The 12,007-nt window shown below is 46.0% G+C and overlaps 1 protein-coding gene across 1 annotated transcript in view; it reads right to left on the bottom strand.

The window, feature by feature from the left end:
* The window catches only part of ttn.2 (titin, tandem duplicate 2), a 253,726-nt gene that overhangs the window by 226,122 nt on the left and 15,597 nt on the right, over positions 1 to 12,007 (bottom strand). The window contains 11 exon segments of the mRNA XM_042002074.1: positions 257 to 515; positions 1,905 to 1,964; positions 2,219 to 2,446; positions 2,803 to 2,910; positions 2,993 to 3,112; positions 4,471 to 4,581; positions 4,696 to 4,842; positions 5,065 to 5,140; positions 5,225 to 5,439; positions 7,061 to 7,137; positions 7,230 to 7,526. Of these exon segments, the coding sequence (XP_041858008.1) occupies positions 257 to 515; positions 1,905 to 1,964; positions 2,219 to 2,446; positions 2,803 to 2,910; positions 2,993 to 3,112; positions 4,471 to 4,581; positions 4,696 to 4,842; positions 5,065 to 5,140; positions 5,225 to 5,439; positions 7,061 to 7,137; positions 7,230 to 7,526 (1,698 nt within the window).

The following is a 12,007-nucleotide window of genomic DNA, read 5'->3' as shown; positions in this document are numbered from 1 at the left end:
TGTAGCTGGTGGGGGAACTGCTGCTGCTCTATCCTGGATACTGGCTGATCGTGTGGATTATGTCCTTTGCTGCGACTCAGGTCTGCAAACTGAACTGACTCTTCCGGATAATCAAAGTGTTCTCCACCTTGGAAGGTAGAAACCATTTTAGAGGCAGTTCATGATGACCCATTGCAGGCCTTCAGGAACAAACCAGTCTGGTCTGGATTATTGATCAGAACCTTCCAAAACTCTTCATGTTAATCTGTGACGTTACCTCTGACCAGCAGGAAGCAGGAGGTGCTGATGGTTCCCGCCTCGTTGGTGGCGGTGCAGGTGAAGCGGCCGCTGTCTTCAGCAAACGCCTCGCGGATCACCATCCGGGCCAGTCCGCTCTCGTAGCTGGTCTGGAAGTCGATTGAACTCTCGATCTTGTAGTCTTCTCTGAACCACATGACGACGGGGGCGGGCTGAGCGCTGATCTGACACTCCAGGGTCACCGAGTCGCCCTCCGTCACCGTCACGTTCTTTAGGCCCTGAAAGGAAAAGGAGACGCGGTCAGAAACCGCAGAGATCCACGTTCTGTACAGGCCGTTTCCTTCTCTACTCAAACTGTAAAACATCGTTTTAACAAGCTAAAATCTGAGGATGCCTGTTGGATCATAACAAACTTTAACTCAGACGTCTACGACAACGCTGATCAGATGACTTTCACTGTTCAAAGAGCTGCAATTTAAAAAAGAAAAGCCAGAGCTCTGCAGTTTTTCTTTGGCGTTGATGGACCCTGGAACACCGGAAATATGATGTTTAGCTTCAGCATAAAGAACCGTTACTGCAGCCGAGTGTAAGAGCTGGATGAAAGGACCACGTCGTACTTTTCTTTCTAAATATTTGTCATGTTTCATCATTTTGTTGGGGAAAAATCAGCTGATCCTGCAGAATTATTTTTTTTTTGTTAATAAAGCAGGTTAAAGTGAAAAATAATGCTCATTATAATCCTCATCGAGGCGAAGTCACGCTGATAAAAGATTTCAAACGTAAGATGGTAAACATTATTTTAGGTGGTTGGTGGGGTTAAAATAAAAAAAAAAAAAACATGCTCAGACTCTTGGTTCAACCAGGAAGTAGATTTAACCCTCTGATGCTTGAATGTTTAATAAACAGCATTTTTACTATATACAATACTTTACTTCTAAAGACATGAACACAATTTCTAATAGTTTTTTCTTTTTATATATTTTTTTTATTATATAAAATAATTTATAAAGAATTACATTTATATAACATACCTATTGTATAAGAAAATATCTGCATTATTTTCTTTTCCTGTCCATCACTCATGCAGACTTGCTCATTTCAAGCCATGTATGGACATTAAATTACACATTACATTTACAAATCTTCCTCACACATAAATATCCTAGAAAAGAAGTGAGACTGTGCAGGAAAGGTTCGTATTTAATGAGCTGTCTGTCTTAAATGAATCTAGAGTTTAAGTCCAGAGGCCATTTGTAGCTAATTCGCAACAATGAGCATCGAGATTTAAATTTAAAAGTCTTTTTCTTATTTAAGTTTAGTCGTTTAGTCGGAGAAAAACAGGAAAATCCTTTGTCTGCAGCAGCTGGTGGAAAAGTGGATCAGAAGCTGGAAGTTTCATCAGTCTGAAGGTAAGTTTTCATGCACTGACGGGAGGATTGTGTCTAAAACGAGGAGGAGGGGCCCAGGATGGACCCCTGAGGAACACCTCTGCTTTTCTGGGGAACTCTGATACCTTCTTCCTGCTCAGAAACCTCTGTCATGTTTTTCTTAGAGCACGACATCAGCAGACAGGAAATCAGCAATGACATCACTCTACATGTGGTGAGAATTACTGTTGCATGGAAACATGATAAATAAACCAGGAAGTAAACAGGAAGTGAACTTACAGCAACAATGGTGGGAGGACGGACGGGCTCCTGGGCTCTGGTTGGCACCGCGGCCGTCTCCTGAGGAACAGAAGAAGAAGAGTCAGAGAGAGAAGCCCAGCAGCTGTCTGATGGAGGTGGAGCTCTGTGAGGATGGAGGGAGGAGGCAGGTCAGGGGGAACAGAAAGATGAAGGTCAGGAGGTGAAGACAGGAGGAACAGGTGGAGGAGTCTTCATGAAGGGCAGCATGTGATTGGCTCCTGCGTTACGGTGAAGAGGAGAGTTGAGGTGAGAGTCCACACAGGGTTAAAGAGAAGAGATGAAGGAAGACCAACCTGAGGCTCCCAGTCCTCAAACTCCTCCTCACTCACAGCGTAAGCCCCTCCCTCAAACTGCCTCTGATATCTGAGGTCTCTGAATGGCGGTGGGTGGAGCTCCGGGGTCACCGGCGCCGCCTGGCGGGACGGACTGGGAGACTTGACGGGCTTGGTGATCTTTCTGGGAGCGGACGGGGAGGACAGTTCTTTGTGCAGAAGGGCGATGGCAGAACCAGCGATGGACACCTGACCGGGCCAACGACAGCAGGGTTAACCCAGAACAAAGGGGAGGCCAGGTTCTGCTGGGGTTAGTGGGTGGAGACGTGATGGAGCTGCGTGAGGAGGGTCTGAGGTTCAACCCGAGTGGACGACGGGGTTTAAAAATCAGTGGGACTGAAAGACGATTTTGATCAGCTGAAAAACATCATCACCTCCAATGAGAAGGTTCTGATGTTTGGATCCAGTCTGGATCCAGCTGCAGGACCAGAACCGGAGGAGGATGAGGTGACGTGACATGTTTAGGATGAGTGAACCACACCACAGCAGTGTGTTAAGATGTGTGTGTGTTAAAGATGAAGGTTGGGGGCCGCTGCTCCTCTTACCTCGCAGCTCGCTTCGTGTTTGGGAACAGAAACTTTCAAAACTGTGAAATGTGGACCTGTGGACGGGGGAACAGCGGCGTCCGTGTAGGAGGACAATTCTGTCTGAATCTGGAGTGACCAACAGAGTGAGTTAGAGAAGCCGCCTGAGGTCAGCGGATACAGTCAGACCAGAAGTGAGACGTCCTCGGACCTGAGACCGCTGCTGCTCCACCTCCACAGCCTCCTCCTCTTCTGCAGGCTGCCGGACGCGAGCGAGGTCGACGGCAGCCACCACCGTGGCCACCGCCTCAGCCTTTTTCTCCCCTCCAGCCTGGAGACAACAAGCAGCACACAGGACTCAGGACGGCCCCAAAGACCAGAAGAACCGGGTCCAGATCAACGCTATGGTGGAACATGCAGTTTACTCAGAGTGGAGGTGGAGAGTGGACATAAAAGGTGAGGAAGAGGAGGCATGAGAGCCCAAACACCACAGAACTGAAGATTTTCACTTTCAACATTTAGTTAGACAACATGCTACATGTTTTTAGACCAAAGTTTCTCCACCAGGTTCAGGATGAACCAACACTGACCCACAACAGAAACCTTCACATTTTACTGACCAAGATCCACTGGATCCTAAAGATCTCAGAGTTCCAGATTTCCCCTCTCTGTGGAACCGGCTCCCAGGCTGGCTTCAGGTCTCAGACGTTCTCTGTGGAACCGGCTCCCAGGCTGGCTTCAGGTCTCAGACGTTCTCTGTGGAACCGGCTCCCAGGCTGGCTTCAGGTCTCAGACCCTCTCTGTGGAACCGGCTCCCAGGCTGGCTTCAGGTCTCAGACGTTCTCTGTGGAACCGGCTCCCAGGCTGGCTTCAGGTCTCAGACGTTCTCTGTGGAACCGGCTCCCAGGCTGGCTTCAGGTCTCAGACCCTCTCTGTGGAACCGGCTCCCAGGCTGGCTTCAGGTCTCAGACCTCCTCTCTACCTTCTTTCAGCAGGTCTGGCTCGGTGACCCTGGTCCATCTTTTAGTCCTGCTGCTAGCGGCCGAGGCTGCTGGGGAGGACTCTCTGGATTAGGGTTTTGTTGCTTGTTGACCCATCTTTCCTGTCCTCTTCACCCCCAACCGGACCAGGGAAACGGCCATACTTCTTGGTTCTGGTTCTGTTGGAGGTTTTCCTCTCCAATGTCTCCTTGTGCAGCGCAGGATGGAGGATTGAATGAAAGAAAAGGCCTGATCCAATGCGGTGGTTTTTCTTAGCTCGGTCGTTACTTTATCAGCAGTTATAAACTGGACTGACGTGGATCATATGATGAATTAATTTAATACCAGTATAATTAGACTATGATAAACTGGATGAACTGGACTGTCTATAGAAGTACCTGGAGATGATAGTGTTGTGAATTTGTGCGAAATAAATAAAGATAAATTGAAATAACTTAATTTTCCTCAGTTCACATTTTCTGTGTTTTGGTTAAAAAAATATTTTTTAGGTTCAACGTTTCCCTTCAGGAGACTCAAACGTCTCAGGAAACCTCAGTCTTCTATCTAAAACCGTCTGAGATGACCGATGATGATGATGAGCGTAACCCTGACAACGAGTCAGTGAGGTGTTAACGGTGTCAAACAGCTGACAGACAAACAGACCTTAATAGTGTAAGGTGGATGGGGGTCTGTGATGGAGGCGGTCTACCTGCTCTCCGGACCTGCCACCTTCAGACGAACCCCGGCCACGAGCTTGCTCCACGGCTGCCACCACGGTGGCCACGGCAACGCTCTTATGGTCACAGTAAACATGCTCGTCCTGATGCATTCACAGCACAATGACACATCAGCTCACACACAACACACACACATCCTGCAGCAGCCTCTGTCTGACTCCACCATGATGAGGAGGCTCCTCCTCCAACAAGCTCACCTCTCTGGTGGCGGCCACCTGCTGCTCCCAATGCTTCTCCATGTGGAGCTGGGTGGCGCTGCTGACGCTGGTCATGCTGGTGTAGCTGGCATCAGCCATGTAGTTTTCCTGCTTCCAGGGTGGCAGGACTTCAGGAGAGGCAGAGACCTGCAGCAGAGGGAAGGTCATGGACCAACATTTTATACCTCACCTCCTGGTGTCATTAACAGACATTATTAACAGGACAGTTTGGAAGAAAAAGTTCAGAAAAGTTATTAAAACAGAAGCAAAAACCTGTAATTAATAAATAATAATAATAAAAGCTGTGATGAATCTTCTCTCGGTGTGGTTCAGAGATGGCTGAAGCGATGCACCTGCTCGTGTCCTCACCTGTTTCCTGCTCATCACAGGAGACTTGACGGGTCTGATGGGGGAGATGGACAGTTTGCTGGAGGGAGAAACGGGTCTGCAGACACAAACACATGATTACACATCTCATCACACAACTTCACTCACTCTGGCTTCTCTGACTCTGCAGGTGTAGGCATACCTGACAGGTGTGGGCGTTGGTCCCTTCACGTGTCTGACAGGCGAAGGTGACTGCTGACGACCACCTGTTACCTTGGCAACGTGGGATGGTGGGGATTTGGAGGTTGGCTTGGGTGGGACCCTGGGTGGGGTTTTGTGAGCCAACTGCTGAGTCATCATTCCTGCTTCAACATGCATCTCCATCATGGTGGTGGCCTGGAAACTGGCCTCCACCTTCTGAGAAGCAGAAGGGTGAAAGTCAGACCAGCTGAGCTAAAATCTCACCTGCTGTTGTTAAAGTTTAGTTTCAGCATCATTTCTAAGAATCTAAATCTAAATCTTTAAGTTCATCATCTGGTTTCTACTGAGTGAATTCAATACCCCTGAAGTCACTGGTGTTACAGCTGTTAGCTGCTGATGTTAGAGTCAGATTAAAGCTGCTGATGTTAGAGTCAGATTAAAGCTGCTGATGTTAGAGTCAGATTAAAGCTGCTGATGTTAGAGTCAGATTAAAGCTGCTGATGTTAGAGTCAGATTAAAGCTGTTGATGTTAGAGTCAGATTAAAGCTGCTGATGTTAGATTCAGATTAAAGCTGCTGATGTTAGAGTCAGATTAAAGCTGCTGATGTTAGATTCAGATTAAAGCTGCTGATGTTAGATTCAGATTAAAGCTGCTGATGTTAGATTCAGATTAAAGCTGCTGATGTTAGAGTCAGATTAAAGCTGCTGATGTTAGAGTCAGATTAAAGCTGCTGATGTTAGATTCAGATTAAAGCTGCTGATGTTAGATTCAGATTAAAGCTGCTGATGTTAGATTCAGATTAAAGCTGCTGATGTTAGATTCAGATTAAAGCTGCTGATGTTAGATTCAGATTAAAGCTGCTGATGTTAGATTCAGATTAAAGCTGCTGATGTTAGATTCAGATTAAAGCTGCTGATGTTAGATTCAGATTAAAGCTGCTGATGTTAGATTCAGATTAAAGCCGCTGATGTTAGATTCAGATTAAAGCTGCTGATGTTAGATTCAGATTAAAGCTGCTGATGTTAGATTCAGATTAAAGCTGCTGATGTTAGAGTCAGATTAAAGCTGCTGATGTTAGATTCAGATTAAAGCTGCTGATGTTAGAGTCAGATTAAAGCTGCTGATGTTAGATTCAGATTAAAGCTGCTGATGTTAGATTCAGATTAAAGCTGCTGATGTTAGAGTCAGATTAAAGCTGCTGATGTTAGATTCAGATTAAAGCTGCTGATGTTAGAGTCAGATTAAAGCTGCTGATGTTAGAGTCAGATTAAAGCTGCTGATGTTAGAGTCAGATTAAAGCTGCTGATGTTAGAGTCAGATTAAAGCTGCTGATGTTAGAGTCAGATTAAAGCTGCTGATGTTAGAGTCAGATTAAAGCTGCTGATGTTAGATTCAGATTAAAGCTGCTGATGTTAGATTCAGATTAAAGCTGCTGATGTTAGATTCAGATTAAAGCTGCTGATGTTAGATTCAGATTAAGCTGCTGATGTTAGATTCAGATTAAAGCTGCTGATGTTAGATTCAGATTAAAGCTGCTGATGTTAGATTCAGATTAAAGCTGCTGATGTTAGATTCAGATTAAAGCTGCTGATGTTAGATTCAGATTAAAGCTGCTGATGTTAGATTCAGATTAAAGCTGCTGATGTTAGATTCAGATTAAAGCTGCTGATGTTAGATTCAGATTAAAGCTGCTGATGTTAGAGTCAGATTAAAGCTGCTGATGTTAGATTCAGATTAAAGCTGCTGATGTTAGATTCAGATTAAAGCTGCTGTTAGCAGAAATTCCTAACTAAGCCCAGATGAAGATGTAACTCAGGATAAGCTAGTGTGTCTCACCCGTTGCACTCTGGTCTGAGAAGTCTCCATCTGGGATGTGGACACAATTGTCTTGGTTTTCTTTGTCGGAACAGCTTCTTCACCTGCATCAGAGAACACACCTGGAGGTTAAACACCTGCATCATTCTGCTGCAGTAAGGACAGATTAACACCACCTAGTGAAAGTGACGGAGCTCACCTTGGACCAGCAGCTCGGCAGTGGACGTAGCCCGTCCGCTGCTGTTGGTGGCCGTCACAGAATACGTCCCAGAATCCTCTGGGAAGGCTTCGGCAATCAGCAGACTGAACAGGTCTCCGTCCTGCAGGATTCTGAAGTCAACAGAGCTCTGGATCTCAGCTCCCTCTCTATAGAACTTGACCACAGGTGTGGGGATACCTGTCACTCTGACATCCAGCCTCACCTGGCTGCCCTGCCTCACGGTGGAGCTCTGCAGCCTCTGAAGGAAGCTGGGAGGCGCCGTCTCCGCTGCAGGGAGACAAAAAGTTGCTAAAAAACATCCAAATATGCGACTCATCACATCCAAACATGTGGTCTGATGAGTCCAGATCTACCCTGGTCCAGAGTGATGGAGCATCAGGGTAAGAAGAGAGGAGGATGAAGGGAAGCAGCATCATGCTTAGTGCTGCTGTACAAGCCTCCACTTGGGTAAAAATTAATGCCACTCTGGATGGACACTGTGACACTGAAGAAGCTTATTCAAGACAATGTCACAGAGAATAATGACGTAATCAGGGATAAAGTAGGTCCAACGATGACTGTGGAGCTTTTTATTGGACATGCTGTGTAATTGCATCATGCACCAGTGGGCGGAGTCTAACTTTCTCTCCAATCAAACACTTAAAATATCATCAACGTTGATTTAGAACAGTGGGCGGTGCCTAATCAGGCCATTGAAGTCTCACCTGAGTCAGTCTTACCTGAGTCTGTCTTACCTGAGTCTGTCTCACCTGAGTCAGTCTCACCTGAGTCAGTTTCACCTGATTCAGTCTCACCTGAGTCAGTCTCACCTCAGTCTGTTCACTGAGTCAGTCTCACCTGAGTCAGTCTCACCTGAGTCAGTCTCACCTGAGTCCGTCTCACCTGAGTCAGTCTCACCTGAGTCTGTCTCACCTGAGTCAGTCTCACCTGAGTCAGTCTCACCTGAGTCTGTTTCACCTGAGTCAGTTTCATCTGAGTCCGTTTCACCTGAGTCCGTCTCACCTGAGTCAGTCTCACCTGAGTCAGTTTCACCTGAGTCTGTCTCACCTGAGTCTGTCTCACCTGAGTCTGTCTCACCTGAGTGAGTTTCACCTGAGTCCGTCTCACCTGAGTCCGTCTCACCTGAGTCCGTTTCACCTGAGTCTGTCTCACCTGAGTCTGTCTCACCTGAGTCATTCTCACCTGAGTCTGTCTCACCTGAGTCAGTTTCACCTGAGTCCGTTTCACCTGAGTCTGTCTCACCTGAGTCTGTTTCACCTGAGTCATTCTCACCTGAGTCATTCTCACCTGAGTCAGTCTTACATGAGTCAGTCTCACCTGAGTCATTCTCACCTGAGTCTGTCTCACCTGAGTCAGTTTCACCTGAGTCAGTCTCACCTGAGTCTGTCTCACCTGAGTCAGCTTCACCTGAGTCAGTCTCACCTGAGTCCGTTTCACCTGAGTCTGTCTCACCTGAGTCTGTCTCACCTGAGTCTGTTTCACCTGAGTCATTCTCACCTGAGTCAGTCTCACCTGAGTCAGTTTCACCTGAGTCTGTCTCACCTGAGTCTGTCTCACCTGAGTCAGTTTCACCTGAGTCTGTCTCACCTGAGTCACTTTCACCTGAGTCAGTTTCACCTGAGTCTGTCTCACCTGAGTCAGTTTCACCTGAGTCAGTTTCACCTGAGTCTGTCTCACCTGAGTCTGTCTCACCTGAGTCTGTCTCACCTGAGTCAGTCTCACCTGAGTCTGTCTCACCTGAGTCTGTCTCACCTGAGTCAGAGTCTCACCTGAGTCAGTCTTACATGAGTTAGTCTTACATGAGTCTGTCTCACCTGAGTCAGTCTCACCTGAGTCAGTCTCACCTGAGTCAGTTTCACCTGAGTCTGTCTCACCTGAGTCAGTTTCACCTGAGTCTGTCTCACCTGAGTCAGTCTCACCTGAGTCAGTCTTACCTGAGTCAGTTTCATCCGAGTCAGACTCTCACCTGAGTCAGACTCACCTGAGTCTGTCTTACCTGAGTCAGTCTCACCTGAGTCAGTCTCACCTGAGTCAGTTTCACCCGAGTCAGACTCTCACCTGAGTCAGTTTCACTTGAGTCAGTCTCACCTGAGTCTGTCTCACCTGAGTCAGTTTCACCTGAGTCTGTCTCACCTGAGTCTGTCTCACCTGAGTCAGTTTCACCTGAGTCTGTCTCACCTGAGTCTGTCTCACCTGAGTCAGTATCATCTGAGTCAGTCTCACCTGAGTCAGTCTTACCTGAGTCAGTTTCACCCGAGTCAGACTCTCACCTGAGTCAGTCTTACCTGAGTCAGTCTCACCTGAGTCTGTTTCACCTGAGTCAGTCTCACCTGAGTCAGTCTCACCTGAGTCAGTCTTACATGAGTCAGTTTCACCTGAGTCAGACTCACCTGAGTCTGTCTTACCTGAGTCAGTCTCACTTGAGTCAGGTTCACTTGAGTCTGTCTCACCTGAGTCTGTTTCACCTGAGTCATTCTCACCTGAGTCATTCTCACCTGAGTCAGTCTTACATGAGTCAGTCTCACCTGAGTCATTCTCACCTGAGTCTGTCTCACCTGAGTCAGTTTCACCTGAGTCAGTCTCACCTGAGTCTGTCTCACCTGAGTCAGCTTCACCTGAGTCAGTCTCACCTGAGTCCGTTTCACCTGAGTCTGTCTCACCTGAGTCTGTTTCACCTGAGTCATTCTCACCTGAGTCAGTCTCACCTGAGTCAGTTTCACCTGAGTCTGTCTCACCTGAGTCTGTCTCACCTGAGTCAGTTTCACCTGAGTCTGTCTCACCTGAGTCACTTTCACCTGAGTCAGTTTCACCTGAGTCTGTCTCACCTGAGTCAGTTTCACCTGAGTCAGTCTCACCTGAGTCTGTCTCACCTGAGTCTGTCTCACCTGAGTCAGTCTCACCTGAGTCTGTCTCACCTGAGTCTGTCTCACCTGAGTCAGAGTCTCACCTGAGTCAGTCTTACATGAGTTAGTCTTACATGAGTCAGTCTCACCTGAGTCAGTCTCACCTGAGTCAGTCTCACCTGAGTCAGTTTCACCTGAGTCTGTCTCACCTGAGTCAGTTTCACCTGAGTCTGTCTCACCTGAGTCAGTCTCACCTGAGTCAGTCTTACCTGAGTCAGTTTCATCCGAGTCAGACTCTCACCTGAGTCAGACTCACCTGAGTCTGTCTTACCTGAGTCAGTCTCACCTGAGTCAGTCTCACCTGAGTCAGTTTCACCCGAGTCAGACTCTCACCTGAGTCAGTTTCACTTGAGTCAGTCTCACCTGAGTCTGTCTCACCTGAGTCAGTTTCACCTGAGTCTGTCTCACCTGAGTCTGTCTCACCTGAGTCAGTTTCACCTGAGTCTGTCTCACCTGAGTCAGTTTCACCTGAGTCAGTCTCACCTGAGTCAGTATCATCTGAGTCAGTCTCACCTGAGTCAGTCTTACCTGAGTCAGTTTCACCCGAGTCAGACTCTCACCTGAGTCAGTCTTACCTGAGTCAGTTTCACCTGAGTCAGTCTCACCTGAGTCTGTTTCACCTGAGTCAGTCTCACCTGAGTCAGTCTCACCTGAGTCAGTCTTACATGAGTCAGTTTCACCTGAGTCAGACTCACCTGAGTCTGTCTTACCTGAGTCAGTCTCACTTGAGTCAGGTTCACTTGAGTCTGTCTCACCTGAGTCTGTTTCACCTGAGTCAGTCTCACCTGAGTCAGTCTCACCTGAGTCAGTCTCACCTGAGTCAGCACTATATGTGGACCAGAACTGGACAAGTAAAATTGTCAGTAATAAATGTTTAGCTTTGGATCATGTTATGGAGTGTGTTACTGTAGAAATTGAAGTTGAAAAGTCAAAAAATGTACTAATAAGTTGTGTATATCGGAAACCAGGATCATGTATTGAAACATTTCAAGAAAAAATGATCGATTTATATGAAGACACAAATAATAGGAAAATGTTATTTGTCTGTGGAGATTTCAACATTGACCTGCTGAGTTTTCAAGAACAGAATGCTGTTACAGAGTTTATCCATTCCATGTATAGTTTATGCTTGTATCCATCAATAACAAGACCAACTCGAATAACACAAACAAGTGCAACTTTGATTGACAATATATTTACTAATGTTATCGAAAATGAAATATCAAGTGGACTTCTAATCACTGACATATCTGATCATCTTCCAGTCTTCACAGTAATTAAGAGGGTAAATAAATCTCCCAAAGAAAATAAAAGCATTGAAGTGACCAGGCTTAGGACACAAGAGACAATTGATGCATTCAAAAGAGAATTGATTAAACAAAATTGGAATGACGTTTATATAGATAACGTAAATATTGCTTACGGAAAATTTCTCCACTTACTTACCACTCTCTATGATAAACACTGTCCTCTAGCCTATAAGAAGAAGAAAAATAAACTTGAGGAAAAGCCCTGGCTAACGAAGGCTATTTTAAAAGCATGTAAGAGAAAGAATAAATTATATAAAGTTTTTTTGAAAAAAAGGACAGCAGAGGCAGAGAGTGCCTATAAAACCTATAAGAATAGATTAATATGTATCATGAGAGCAAGTAAAATTAATTACTTTAGTGCTGCTCTTGAGAAAAATAGAAGTAATATTAAAAATACTTGGACTATTTTAAATAAATTAATCAAAGAAGATAATCAGAAAACCAAAACCTCAATCCAAATCCAAACTAATAATCAAATGGCTAAGCAGACTAAGGAAATAGCTAATATATGTAATGATTATTTTACTAATATAGG

The sequence above is a fragment of the Melanotaenia boesemani genome, chromosome 12 (assembly GCF_017639745.1).
Source record: "Melanotaenia boesemani isolate fMelBoe1 chromosome 12, fMelBoe1.pri, whole genome shotgun sequence".
NCBI classification, from domain to species: domain Eukaryota; kingdom Metazoa; phylum Chordata; class Actinopteri; order Atheriniformes; family Melanotaeniidae; genus Melanotaenia; species Melanotaenia boesemani.
This window is presented reverse-complemented; position numbering and strand designations above follow the sequence as displayed.